Source organism: Parasteatoda tepidariorum, chromosome 10 (genome assembly GCF_982258835.1).
Source record: "Parasteatoda tepidariorum strain Cologne lab strain chromosome 10, Ptep-v5.0, whole genome shotgun sequence".
Classification (NCBI taxonomy): Eukaryota; Metazoa; Arthropoda; class Arachnida; order Araneae; family Theridiidae; genus Parasteatoda; species Parasteatoda tepidariorum.
The window spans coordinates 43,435,618-43,451,471 of NC_141764.1; the positions used below are offsets into that span (position 1 = coordinate 43,435,618).

Below are 15,854 nucleotides of genomic sequence, written 5' to 3' on the forward strand. Positions count from 1 at the left end.
ATTTTATCATAATATGGAAGTTTTGATCATATACTTTTTCTTCTCAGTGTTAGATTCTTTTTCCTTTGCACATCTATGGCTAGTGTTTTGTTTCCATTTTGTAGGACAAAAGATATTAAGGGAAGTTTTCACTGTAGGAATAGGTTTCAACAATGGAATTTCATATTTTTATTGATATTGCACATGAAATACAAAATGCAAACAAGTGGTGATTTTTTACAAACCACCTAAGAATTTAGTTAAATATTTTAAATCTAAACTAATTTAAAGAGCCATCAAAAATTAAACGCCAAATTTAAAGAGCTCTGAAAAGCTTAACATTCCTCACCAACGAGCTGCAGATTGGTTTCTGCTAGGTTTTAAATAAGGTAGTTTATAATTAGAAAGTGTATTTTGTAATAATCATGATGTTGTTCGTATATTTTAATTTTATTTTGAAATCTGAATTTTCTGAGATAAAAAATATTCATTTAGACTTTTCCTCCAATAAACATTTCGTATAATAAATATGAACTTTGAACTCAGCCCTAAATTTAATCTGAAATGATTAGATTCGAGAATCACGACCTAAATATAACCAGCCGTATTTCAATCATATTCTTTGCATAGTAGCGTGAAAAAATTATTCGTTAAAAATATTTTAGGTTACTGAAACTTTTTCCCCGATTGTTTTTAAGAACTCTGCCCTAAATTTAACCTGAAAAGATCAGTTTTGAGAACTACGAAATAAAAGTAACCGGGAGTATTCTAATTCTGTACTAATTACATAGAAGCATTCAAAAATTCTTCGCTAAAAATATTTTAGGCTACTCAAACTTTTTTCCTATTTGTTCTGCAGTATAGTTTGTTTCGCTCAAAAGAGATCATTTGTATCTAATACAAAAATGCGAATCAGATCTAAGCTGTAAGATTTTGGTTTGGTATAACTATATTCATGATAACTTTGTCTGTTTAGTTACAATGTTAAAAAATTTCGGATAAAATTTCGCTATAAATTACAGGTACTTTGGGTGCATGAAATCCATTTTAACGTTGAATATTATACCGTTATTTTCCGAGTAATTTATTAATTAGAGTGACTTAGTAGTTTTGGGGTAGTTATTACTATAAAAATTACGGTATGGCAGAGCTTTTGTTCCGTAACATTTTTCGATGACACTCTAAATACTGTTTTTTTTTTTTACCGTAATTTTACCGTACCGTAATAAAATTTTTCTGCAGTGCATCAAAATATATCTTGATGTTTTCGTGTCTAGATAATTTTCCTTTCAATATGGATAAAGCATCTGACAAAATAAAATTAAAACAAAAATAATTAAAGCAAACTTTTGTAGCTAACAATTTAATTATTTTATGTAATATAAAACAATATTCTTGTCATACGAATGTCGGACAATAATCTTATTAGTTTATCAAACATTGTTTTTCAACCAGAATAAACTAACACAACTTCTTTCATCAATTCTAAAAAGAATTTTAGAACCATCATATACGTTTAAAATATTTCGACTGCACGCTTTTAAATCATTTTGAGCTTAAAGTATTAAAAAAAAATTAAGTTGTCAAGATTTTTTAATAACACTTCAAATTAGTTACGTAATTGTACGTTTAAAATTTTTCAGTCGCAAGCTTTTTAATCATTCTGGATTAAAACTATTTGAAGAAATAAAGTTGTCAATATTTTTTAATAACATTTAAAATATGTAATTTAACTTTTTTAATAACATTTAAGTTATGTAATTGTAATTGATAAAATGAATATAAAAAAAATCCTTAATATTAAAAATATTTTTAAAAAATTTTATTGAAAAAAATGCATATCAAAGAGCACAGTCAATTGCTTTTAAAAATATTCCACTTTTTTAATTTCCACTTCCTTAATTATTCCATGTAATAAGAAAAATTCAAGTAATTTAGTAAGACACTTTACTTTCTTTTAGTCAAGATTTTTATGAGTTACGCATCAAGTGTTATTATTATTGTTCTAAATTTTGAAGAAAGCAAAAATATATAGTAAGTAAATAAATAAAATACAACATTAATTAAAAATACATGTGTTTAAACCAAATTAGATGAAAGTTGCTCGTTATGTTCTCTAAATTTCCTTTCTTGTGTTCCGCTTATTTTTTCTTACTTTCTCTTAGTTCATATTTATTAAACTCATTACTTTTTCAATTATCTAAATTTCATATTTTTATCACCCAAGTAACAAACATTATGGACCAAATAAAAATCCATAATGACACCAGATAATACGTGGTTTTATTTTCAGCATCAATTTATTCTTGAAATCTCGTTATTAATATTTATAAAAAAATAAAATAAATCGTGATAATTACACAATTTATTTTGTATTTCTTGTACTCATTTTCTTTAATTTTAGCATAAAATCAATTTAAACTATGTAAAATAATTTATTTACTAAAATAGTTGTAATAAATTTTTTTCTCAAGTATGGTAATGAGTGTTATTTTAAACACAAGAGTTTTTTTAAGTTGGCTTAGTTGCAATTATATTTAAAATCTAAATAACCAAAATATAAAACAAAATACATTTTTTTTAGTTTAAGCAATTATTCTAAAAAATTTTACTTGAAACTGAACTGTAAAATTGATTTCCATTATTGGTTTTCGATTAAGAAAGATTTGCATAAGCAATCATCTGATAAAATATTTTAAAGGAAACTTTTAAACAAAATGCCGTAGACTTACTTGGGTACTTGAAAACTTAATGATGTTTTAACGGAAAAAAAAAGAAATGAAATAACCTATAACTACATGCTAATTTCCTAATTTCATAAAATATTTTGAATAAATAACTGTCAATAATGCTGTTTTAGCTTTCATTCATTTTACACTGTAAGCTTAAACAAATTTTTAACATCTTTTTCATATTTTTAAAAGGTCGAATTAACAAATTCAGTTCTATTTTATAAATTCGATAAAATAAGAATAATATTTTATTTTTTTCATGTTTTTAAGCATAAAGCTTTTACCTTCAAACTAAATACGTGATTTAAAATTATTACGAGATTTTTCTCATTGAGAATAATACAAGATTTTCTTAAATATACTTAAAATAAAAACATTTCTAAATAGATTATAAGCAGTAAATAAATGCAGCAAATGTATTTTCTCTTTACACGAAGAATTTTTGTTTTTATGTCAATCATAGAAAAATCGAAGTAATAAGTTAAACAACAGAAAAAAAATACTAATACATTTTTTATATGAAAAAAAAATTACGACTTTATTTGAATTAATATAAAAAGTGTAAATTTTAATGGCAAACGGTATTTTTTAATATTTTAAACTACAATTTGAATTCCAAAATTATTTTTATACTTTTATGTCAATTAGAAGAAATTGTAAGTGGATAAATAAATTAAAGTTTCACAACAACTAACTTGCATAATATATCGTAAATAATATTTAAAAAAATTGATTAAAAACTTTTGTCAATTTTGTGGTGATTTTCATTTCATCTTATTATATAGTAACACTGCTAAATCTTATTTATTCCAATTATAAGAAAGCAATATACACGTCAAAAAACGGATTTTAGAAAAACTGACGAGTAAATAAAAAACTAAAATAAATAAAGTTCACTTTGAGCACTGAATTCTAAATTTTTAAAAAAGATTGAAAATTTTCAACTTAATACAATATTTAGTATATTTTTTCATCACTTTCACATAAGTGAATAACTAACTTTAACCAATATATTAAAAGTGTTTTGTAATATATGAAGATAAACTTGAATTCTTACCTCCATGATCGTAATGTCCTCTCCCGCGATTGTGGGGATTCCTCCTGGTGTGAAGAACACAAATAACTATGGTAACAACTATCACAATAACAACAGCACACACAACAGGAACAATAATACTCAGGTGCTTAAAAAACTTCCTATCTGATGAATTTACAGTGGATGGTGGCGCAACAGTACCTAAAATTTTAAAACATACATTTTTAGATGCATAACTATGTGACACAATTATGCAACCTTTAAAAATGAATGCGCTTTTAGTGGTTTTAATTATTCTCAAATGTTTTGGTTAGAAAAAAAATTATTTCGATTACCGAAAATGATTTTATTGATTTACCAAAAAAACTGTATTTTAAAAAATAATAATAATAAATTACCCGTAAATATATGCAGGATCCGCGCTAAGCATTCGATAAAATCGTAAATGCGATAAAATTGTAAATTTGGCGAATAAAATTGTGTTTTGGAGAAAGTATGGGCGAATGATTTTTTCACTTGAAACAAGAAAATATATTTAACTCGATCCTCAAAATTACGTCATATTTTTTTGAAGCAAATCAGTACTTTTTATTCGATTACAAATCAGTATTTATTATCGTTTTCTGTGAATGCGCAGCATAACCAATTAGAATTAGGTTCAAGCCTGTAACATAAGCCTGAGGCAAAGTACCATAAAATAGATTTATGGAAAAAATAATCATAAAAAATTGTTATGATTTTCATTTGGTGAGGACTTGTGAAAGTTGGCGAATACTTTTAATATTTGGCTAAGTCACTTTCTAATAATTTAAAATCCTTAGATGGCTATGTATATCTATATATTTTATGGTTGCATTCAATTAATTTCTTGATGCATATTCTAAGATTTTTAATTGTTTTCTTACTTTAAATTTACATATATTGCATCTATTTGTTTAATCCTTCTTTAAAAAAATCCGAATATTTTTTTTTTCATTTGCGACTTCTAAATATTGTTAAGTTTCAACGTAAAATGCAGTACTATGTTCCGAAAAAGAGTATGTCCTTACAGTGCTTTAAATCCTTATTTTCTGTGCTAAAAAAGTAGAAGTATCAATAAACTCAGTTACAAGCCAGTAAAGTTATACAAAAAAATTCTTAAATTCCAGCTTTTGCACCAAGTTCAGTTCAGTTCAGTTCAGTTAAGCAATTAGATGGTAACAGTTCTCATGTGATAAAGTTCAGAGTTTCGTATTAATGATCCTCCATGTTACAGTGCTATTTAATTTTCTTTTTTTAATTAAAGACTTAATCACGTGTTTAATTTTTATTGTTTTTTTTGTAATCAATTTACATTCTGTGTTCCTTGTGATGCAGTTGGAAAACTTGATAATGTAAATATTTCTTTTGCTTTATAAATTAAAAATTGGAGAAACAGTCGACATGTTTCGAGGGTTCAAGAACTGGAACCCATTATCAAAATTCACTATAGACGTGAAAAAGGAAAGCAAAACAGATTTGAAAGCGAGAACGCAAAGTTTCTAAGGAAAAAATGAATCGCAAAATGAAAGTGAAAAACAAATTTGGAAAAGCCGCAGGAGATAAATCAGGACAGGAAGCATTTCCCAGCGCTGTTAATAGTTAGTTAAGAAATTATGCCGTTCATCAAGGAATCAGTATTCATGTAAATGGTATAATATTCAATACCATTAGGCTGGACTGAAGAGTCTTACTTTATTTTCCATTTTTTGGTTGGCAGTTCTGCATTTTTTTTTTTAAATTTATTGTTGTTGCTTATTCATATACGTGCAGCGAGCTTTGATGACGAATGTATATTCTTAAGCACTCAAAATATTACAATTTCGATCTTACTAATTTATGAATCGGCCCTCGGTGGCTGAGCGGTAGCGCTGCGCGCTGTCGTGCCACAGGTCCCTGGTTTGATCCTCGGGCCAGACAAGGTTGACTCAGCCTTTCATCCGTTCAGTGGGACGATAAATTAGTATCAAGCATGCTTGGGAACTAAACACTGGGGGTTCCGCGTTCGGCTGACCACCTGACCGGAATATCTGCTTCTGCACCCCAGTGCCCAAGGTCAAGAAAACTGAGATGGGCACAGTAGGCCTATGCCCTCTAGGGCTGTCGCGCCGCTGAGTTTAGTTTAGTTAATTTATGAATCCAATGTAGCATTTATATTATCAAGTATAGTTTCGCGCTTCTAGTTTCTTGAGATAATTCAATTTATATTTGCAAGTTATTTCTAGGTTATTTTGCGTTTGCGTAATATCATTAAAAGTAGATAAAAAAAACTAATTAGTTTAAAAGAATTTTAGAAACGGCATGTAAAGTCAGACGTCTTTAGAAAAATATGAAAAATTATATTTTTTTTAAACATATGTAATTTGTTGCATGATATTCTTAAATTTTTCGTCATAATTCCAACCTGCGTTTTGGATAAAGTCTGATTCTGAAAAATTACTAAACTTAGCTTTTTTAGGTATTTAAAAATCGAAAAATATGCAATTCTTTTTAAACGGTGAAAATTGTTCGACGAAATTTGCGAAATTTAAGCAAAGTTTTGCAAACAATTGTTCAATTGAGTTTAGTAAAATATAATTTAAGTCAAAAAATATTTTTTAAGTTTAAATTTCAAACTAAATTTTAACTATGTAGTGGATAGCATCTTCTTATGAAAACTGTCTTATACAGTTTAAAGAAAAAGTTTTTAAGGTTATTTTTACATAGTGATTATTCTATAAGAGTAAAAATCATGCTATAGTATAATTATTTTATAGGCAGATTATACATATTTTCTTTACTTTTCTATTAAATAAACACTAATTTTTTAAACTAAAACTGTACTTCAGGAAGCTTTACTTTTACAAACCGTTGATAAACCTTCTACAGAAATATTTTTCTATAAATAATTACCGAAAAAATATAAACCACTTTTTCGAAACAATATTTCATTTTTTATGTCATTTAGTTTATTGATTTCATCAATCATAAAAAATTGAACGATACGCATCAACAAAATATCATTTTCTCATCAATCATAACTCATAAAAAAGAGGATTGGAACTTTTTCTTCGTCATTAAAGCAAAACTGAAAGCACATCCTTCCATTTATGCATTTAAAGTTACATTTTTCAAACGGTTATGAAGGATAATTAAATGTTAATAAAAACTTAAAAACTAACTCTATAATTTAAGCCAAAAAACGAAGAAAAAAATAATTTAATTGAAGAGTTAATTATTTTGTACTTTTTTAAACTTAAAAATATCATTTTTATGCACACTTATTCGTGTTATTTTTTTAAAATCATTTTTGCCTAAAACTGAGTGAAAATTATTCAAATTCGCTTCCCATTTTTTGCTGAATTTTTATGTTAAAGCTTTATGGGCAATATTTATGCTGGAATATCATGGCTATCATTTTGCGAGTCTACCGTAAAAATAATCTTGTTCATACATGATTTTGAGATACTAAATAGATAAAATATAATAGATAATAGTTTACCAATATATAAGGATAATTGTTTACCATATATGGTGAAATACGTAAAAAGTCATATTAACTTTGAAGGGTTCATATTATAGAGCGTTTGCCGGCCAAAGCTATTGACATCACATTTTTCAGATTGCTGCTATCCTCATTTTTAAGGGTAAAAAAGTCATGTTAATTCAGAGAAAGTACGTTTTTATGCCTGATTTCGTAAAAACAAAGTCTTCATAAATATTTTGATGTATTTAAAGTAAGTCTAAGAATCTATTAAAATTGCATCTTTAAAAGTGAAAATGCAATGATTAGATCAAATGTAATTCAATTGGTCTCATTCTGCTTCATTGCAAGCACACATTATTCCAAATGAAATTGCTGAGAATAGCAGAAAAAATACGTTAAGTAGCATTCTAAAAATACACTGATTTTTAGGCTTAGGAACAATTATGATTGCTTCCAAAAATTGAAAGAGATCTTTTAATTTTAAAATGAGATTTTTGATAGATATTTTTTTTTTGATAAAAGGTTCATATTCAAGTTACTTTATACAAATTTTAAGAAACTCACATTTCTTTTTTGTTATTTTTTCAATTTTAACACAGTTTTTTAATCATAAACAAGAAATTGCATGAAAACAACAAATGCATAGCTTACAAAACTTCAATAATAAAAAGTATATTATCATCTCATAATTAATTATATTTCATAATCTTAATTTATTTTAAACTTGACTTCCAAATTTACACTCTTTGTTTATTCCTGTTGTATGATTGACATTAATGATAAACCAGATTCTAGCTTGGAAATTTTCAAAACTATCTTTAATCCTTTTAAGAAGTACAAAGTTATGCTCAATCCAATTTAATAAACTACAATATTCTCCCTCTTTATGGGGTCGTCCATCTGATTTAATGAAGCTTGGAGTTAATTTGTTCATTTCAAAGATGGTAGAAAATTGCTACGAATAAATGCGGCATTAGGAAGTCCCAAATCGCTTCCCCAGAATATTTAGCTATTCATTTTTAAACCGAAATTGCTAATTCTGTTTTGATAATAAATTTTAGGTTATTTAAAATGTCTCTATTTGTTCTGACGTTAAATGACTTTTCTAATTATAAACCGATGAATGAGTTTATTTAAAATAAAGAAGCAGAATTACTATTTCTACATAATCCTGAAAATTCATTCACGAAGAAAACCCTCTCTGGTAAAATTTAATTACTGGCATGACAATGACATTTCTGGTAGAAAAAAAACATACTTTTAATACTTAAAACAATTGGTTTATGTATCGCATATTTTAATTTTTATCATTAGAATTATTGTTTTTCTTATTAAAAATGCCATTCCCATACTTGTATGGAAATTTTATCAGAATATGTTTTCTCTGTGTAGGAATTCTCAGGATTATTTCTCCGTGTATGAATTCTATGCAAAGATATCAATTATTCTTCTTTAATTATGTTTATTTATTATGGTATCTATGCTTTATTAGTATAAATTACTCAGTTGATAATTTTTACATTAGTATGGCAATGGTTAATCGAACATTTTGGTTTCTAAAATTAAAGTTTTTATTACCATACATTTAGTAAAACATACAGAATTGAAAACAAAACTTAACCGAATAATAGTTTTTATGCCACGTTCTAAGGATTATTAAATTATTGATTATCACCAGATTTACCAAATCACATATCATAAAACCAAAATTTATTGATAATTTTAACAAAAAATGGAGATGCTTGATAACTTGCTTAAAGATATCATGATAAGGCTGACAAATTTTAAAACATTTACAAAGATTTTTCTCATGTGAATATAATACGTGAAAAATCTGCGACCATACCATACCTGGTATAATACCATATTTTATTGCAAATTTGATATTTTTTAACTGTAGGGACAAAGGACAACTATAGAAACATTTTACCATATTCTGGTAGTTTTGACCATAATTCTATACTCAGTGTATTAGTAGGATACAAAAATAACTCAGCATTCCTCTACATAGCCCTACCCTAAAATTTGAATATTATTTTGTGATACTAGTTTCTTTTTGCTGAATTTCATAAAATAAGTTTTCAAATGAAAATATAAAACGTTATCAATTTTTCATATGGAAAATTCTTGTTAATCGCAATAAATACTCATTTAGAATAAAAACAATGATTATATTTAAATTTTTAGCATCAAAATATTAAGCAACTTAAAATGACACAAAAGACTTACCACCAAATAGAGTGAGGGTAGCGAAAACATATTCAGCGTCAGTAGAACCAGCATCGTTTTGTGCAGAAATCATCAAATTATACCAAGTGCCTGGAGTTAGTTCAGAAAGCAAAAGTTTCCCTGTTTCTGGAAGTACATTATTGGATACCAAAAACCATTCCACCTCGGACAAAAGTTTATATTTAACTTCGAAGTAGGATATTGGGCAACCACCACTGTGCCAGGAATCAAGCCTTAACGTCACGAACGTGGAATTGATTGTTAAAAAGGAATGTTTGTCTGGAGCAACTGGTGCTAGAATGGAATAAAATCATTATCAATACTACCAATTATGCGTAAGCAAAATATTGATAGCTCATATACTTTATTTCCAGCTTTTTGCTAGTCTTGTCAACAAAGACTATTTATTTTACTTTTTGTAATTTATATCTTTATCATTAATAGCATCGATTAGTAAAATAGTAATAAAATAAATAGTATCTTTTCGCATTGTTGCAAATTATCTAAAACTTTAATTTAAAACAGTATGGTGAATTTAAAGGTCATATCTATTATTATTAATCTTAAGAAACCACCAAAAAACGTAGTTGTATTTTAAGGCTTTTTAATATTCTTGTATTGTATTTAATATTTAGTATTATTTTTATAATTTAGTTTTATAAGTAGTGTGATTATATTAAAAAAGTAATACGTAATAACGGTATGGAAAATTTAAAGGCGATATCTATTATTATTAATCTTTAGAAAGCACCAAAGAACGTTGTTAGATTTTAAGACTTCTTAATATTTTTGTATTGTATTTAATATTTAGAATTATTATTATAATTTAGCATTATAAGTAGTGTGATCATATTAAAAAAAAGCAATGCGTAATTAACTGTCTGATTAAATGTGAAAATTAAGGATTTAAATATCAATATTATGCTATATAACCACTATGGAATTGACGAGGTCGGTTAAGTGTTAATAAAATTAACCTAAACAATTATTACTTTGTACCAAAATAATATTTACAATTCATTAAAAATCAGTTAATATAAACAATATTAGCCTATTCAGTGGAATAATTAATAAAATTCTCCACATAGATAAGAAAACCTTAAAAGTCAATAAAAGAGATTCAATATTTGTTTAATGGATTAGAGGAAATCAATTACGTCAAGCCTCCTTACTATTCTGACCGACATAAATTATAATCAAGTCCATTACTAAAACCAGCTTTACACAGTTAATCACCATGAGGCAGAAAGGCTCCTATCCAATCTATCTATGTATTTATATATCACATAGCCCGTAACGATCATTACTTTAAATCCTCAAGAGACATCGACGATTTACATATTGTCTCTGTCAGGCAAACATCGGAATCAGTTATTTCGAATCCGATATCATTTTAGCTTGACAGAGAAGTATTTGAGGATTTGACTTTGAGTATTTACCTGTGCCTTCGGTCTTCAGCTGTAAGGCATCGGAAGGCTCTCCATTTCCAGCTTTGTTGAAGCAAGAGATTTGGACTTGATATCGAGTACCACAACGTAAAGGTTGTAAAATATGGTTGTTAATGTCGGGAGGTAGTCTGTGTTCTGTCCATTCCCCTTTGTCTTCTCTGTAGTTTAGGATATATCCTAAAATTATTTAAGAATAAATAAAAGGTTGTAAAAAGTCATAAAATAATAAAATTGTAAAACACTTGTGCTATTGTATAGCACATATGAAATTATTGTTTAATAACATGAATGTATTTTGCTGTATTTTACCTTTACAAATTAAATCAAATTATATCATGTTTCAATCAATTTACAATGAATGTCATTAATTTAATTATGTTATTTTAATATGATTAATGGCTGGGATAGCCTGGTTTGCAGGGCGCGCCTCTCACATTTGCGAGAACGGGAACTCGAATTCTACCAGTCGAAGACTCCCAGTGTAGTAAATAGTGACTGGTGCATGTTACTTCTGTCGAGTCTCAAAGTCCTCCATGCTCCCATAACAAATCAATACCTCTGGGGGTACTGAATTGGAGATTAATCGATCTCTAGTTTAGGTCACAATTACGATCGGTGAATGAATAAATGGATACAAGAAACAAATGAAATAAAATGGTCATATTTTTATTTTATTTCATTTGTTTCTTGTATTGATACTTTTTTCTGAAATTTCTGCTGCTTCTTAGCGCGTTCTTTTCAAAGAAGTTTTTTCAAAGAAGTTTTATCCTTTTGATCTTAATTATTTGTGTTTTCCTTCAGTATTGAATGAATGGATGTAAGAATGGGTCTGCCAATAAACGAGTGCGACGAATGCGTGTGGTGGAAGTCGAATTATTGGCCATAGATGGCGCTAGTGGAAAACAAGAACAATAGCACCCCCTCTTCGTCAGACTGGAACAACATTATGTTATATTGGTAAGTAAGAAAAATTGGTGTTATTTGATTATTACTTCTTTTATGTAATTCAAGTAATCAATTATGACAACCAACTAAACTATTTTTCGATATATTATTTCCAAATTATATTGGGTTAGAATATGCTATTAAACATTTATTTAATTAATAAACAATTGTTTAAAATTTTGAAGCCCAATATATTTGGAAATAACGTATTGAAATATAGTTTAGTTGGCTGCCGTAATTGATTACATAAATTGAATAAAAGAAGCAGTAATTGAATTACAGCAATTTTTCTTAAGTAAAAACTATTAATTTAACAGAAATATAACATATTAAAGTACCATAATTAAGTTAATGATATTCATCACGAATTAATTAAGAGAAAGAATTACGTATTTCTTTCTCTTGACTTTTTTCATATTATTCTCCATCTGCGCATTGAATAGAGGGCGTTGTTTTCTTTAATTTTTAGTGTTTTCTTTTCATTTGGCTTGCTTGTGAAATTGATGGTTGACCTGTGACTATGTGAGTTTTTATTTTTCTGATGATTTTGTTTGAGTTTTTTTTTTCTGAATTTGTTATTTGTATTTCATGTTTTCTCCTGGACTTCTACACAAAACCATAGGGGTACTAAGGGAGTTAATTTAGGCATTTGCTTCTCCCTCAATTAGAAATGGTTTTGTTTTTTTGGCTACCGAGGCCCGTACCCCCTGAAGACGCCGGCTTCGGCGGTCATATTTTTATTTTTATTTCCTTCGTTTTCTTTATGTTATTAAACAAATATTTCCTATGCGGTATACTATACCACATTGCATAATATCACCTGCAAACAAGAAAGGCTTCGTTAAAAATAAAACTTAAGGACTTTAAACAGTGCTTTCTGGGAGAATTTTTTCACGCTAGTTCAACCTCAATGCAAGGTTTTTGTATCGAAGGCTGTTTTCTAAGGTTTTGGATAAGGGAAATGTGTGCAGAATTGAGCATATTGTCACAGATCTCGTCTTCAGATTCGAAGGTTTGCACGTAAACCACAAAACAAAATTGTACGATTATACATTTTCATGAAAGTCGGTTAAATGGTGAGCTATAAAACAGTGAAAATGTGCTACAGTAGATTGTTGAATTTAGCCATGTTTCAAATTTAAACCAGTATCATACATTCAAGTTTGAGATTTACGATAGTTTTAATTAGAATCGTAATTATGTTGCTTTAAAGGTGAATGACATTCAGGTTCAACACTCTCCGAAATTTCTAAAAGTGCAATGATATACGTAACAGAAACTTAACTGAGATGCTTAATTCCGATCACATCATATGTTATTCTGTATACATAATCTGACAAACATCAAATATTGGGTGCAATATTGTGCTATAACTACAAAAATTTATTTTCTTTAAATCTACAGCTCTTTCTATTCTTAGAACATAGCATAGTCTGCAGAGTTTGTGACATAACGTTCAATTTAATTCGTTTCGATTTTATGTCACAATCCAAGTCTATCAATTACAAACTCCGCCTCTATAAATTAAATATAAAGTTTACAAAATTAGTTAAGTTTTAACTTAATGACAAATATTAAGTAATTCAAAGATTCGAACGTTAAGTATGCTACCTAATTAGCCCAAAATGTTTTTTTAAATAACGGATTATTACAAAAAAAAAACAAATTTTCCTGAGTAAATATTTTTTTCTTCGAAGGATTTGGATTCTTTACCCTCAAATTGTGTAGGGTAGCCGGAAAGTAAGGATCCAATAGTTTAGGCAGAAAAACATTTGCAAATGTAGATTACCAGAACATTAATTCACTTTTTTGCGTTTATAGCCATGTCCACAGAACAACATAAATGCAGAAAATACTTTTTGCACACCCTCATAAAACGTGTTTATCCAAATATAGTTCTATATCAAATTACTTCGTATAATTAGTCATCTTTCATTGTTGAATTTATCATGTCAGACTCATTTTGAATTGTAAGGTATTTAAACTTTTACCCTAATTTAATGCATGTAATTTTAAATGTCAAAATCTAAAATTTAAAAGTAATCGGTCGAACAGTTTGAAAAATAAAATCAATCGTAGTAAAAAAGTAAGGAAGTAAAAAAAATTCCGATAGCAAAAGTAGTAAAATATGCCAAAAATGCTCCCTTTAGCATTTCATATTTGAAAGGGCACCAATAAAAAACTACTGAGCAGGATCAATGAAACTTTTTACTGAGTAACCCTTGCTATATCAAATGACATAACATACATAATTATATGTCTGGCGTTGGCTATGAAAAAACATAATTAAGTCCTCATTTGGGAAAAAAACAACAAAACTACTTTTCAAACAGTCCAACATTTTGCATTACTTAATTACTCAGTTGCTTTAACTAATTAGTGGCATTAACTTTGCATTAATCAATTACTTAAGGTCAGTCTCCGAAACCGTTAAGATTAATTCCTAGTGCGTAAAAGTCCAAAAATTAGATCAGCAGTTATTAAGTTGTTTTTTTTTGCACTCCGTGAAGGAAAAAAAAAAGCGTGAGAATTTTTTTTTTCAAATGTGAGAATTTCCTGAACTGTATTGTGTGAACTTGCAAGAATTTCTTAAGATAATTAGTTTCTCTTTTTCTATAATCAAATTAAAGTGTCTTAGTAGGAAATCAACAAAAATGTTTAGTCAAAAGGTTTAGAAAAACTTAAAATCTCATCATTATTGTGATTTGGAGAATTCAATACAAAATATTTACTCAATTCAAAATATTTACTTTTAATTATAAAAAAGAATAAAACTGTTATTTTTTTAGAACGTTGGTAGAACAAATATGTAATGTATTTCTATATTTAACCATGTCCTAATGTACTTAAATGATTTACTTAAAATTCTTGCATAATATTTAATAATAATTAAAACGATTTAAGCTCGTAAAAGAGATTTACCATGTTAAAATTTATTTCCGAATTACAAAAATAAATAAAGACTGAACAACTATTTTATGGAATGCAAAGCACATCCCATACCTGACTTCAACAAACCAGATGTTAATTTTTAGATATTATATTTGTAAATGTAATAACTGCAAAAACTGAAAATGATTTTTTATCTATTTTGTGTAAAATATCTTTACTTCTGCACAAGTTTTCAAGTAACATTTTTCACTCTAACATTTTGTATTGCTAATTTTTTTTCTTCAAAATTCTACCTTTCTAGTAAAAATGAGTTTTATGACATTACAGTTTCATGACATCTATTTTTCTTTTGATATTGGATAAAAAATTCCCGTCACGCTCCAAACTGTGAACTACAGTGACTGAGTTATCGAACATTGGCAGAGAATATGATATTGAAAATATAAAGCTGTGAAACCTTCAAACCATCATTTTTCATCAAACTTTATTCTAGAGGAAAAAAGTCAGTTCTTGAGATTTATTTTTTTTCTTTCTTGTAGACATTTTGATGTAACTGGATGACGAATATTGTGTTGTAATCTTGTTGGGTTCCATTTTTGACTAACGATATCAAGGATGATTTGGTTTCACACTCAGATGGCTATGTAGAACTTTCATTTTATTATAAATAATGTTATATATCATTTTGCTATTTCAATTCACTTTAAATACAATTTTAATAATTTACTAATTTCAAATATCTGTTTACAAATTTACTTCCTTTTAAAAATTTAATTCTTTCTTGAAATTTGATAAAAAAAGAATTTAATTTTTTAATTTTTAAATCACTTACAGTTATCATTATTACTCATCAAAAATAGCTATTTTATTTTTAATCAAAGAGGACTGGAGCTTTTGAATGGAAAGCAAAGGCATGCGTGAGGTCTATCCAGACCCCCTTTCGTTATCTAGAAAAATCTTGCTAAATTCTTCATCAAAAATAAAGATTTATACATCTACAGCAGTGGGACCCATTCAAAAACAAAATTATTTTTGCAATCATGACCATGATGATGACAATCATGACCATATCACCTTACGCAATCAGCAAGGAACTTTAGCCGTAGATT

At 27.5% G+C, this 15,854-nt stretch overlaps 1 protein-coding gene across 4 annotated transcripts in view; it reads right to left on the reverse strand.

Moving 5' to 3' along the window:
* The window catches only part of LOC107455980 (cell adhesion molecule Dscam1), a 456,371-nt gene that overhangs the window by 90,834 nt on the left and 349,683 nt on the right, over positions 1 to 15,854 (reverse strand). For all 4 annotated transcript variants that reach the window (XR_015429973.1, XR_015429972.1, XM_087154010.1 and 1 more), the window contains exons 20-22: positions 10,900 to 11,085; positions 9,461 to 9,754; positions 3,769 to 3,948 (exon numbers count right to left, since the gene is read on the reverse strand). Coding sequence is in view for 2 of the 4 variants with exons in the window: in XM_087154010.1 (XP_087010136.1) it covers positions 3,769 to 3,948; positions 9,461 to 9,754; positions 10,900 to 11,085 (660 nt within the window). In the remaining 2 variants the exon portion in view is untranslated. The remainder of the gene's footprint in view (positions 1 to 3,768; positions 3,949 to 9,460; positions 9,755 to 10,899; positions 11,086 to 15,854) is intronic.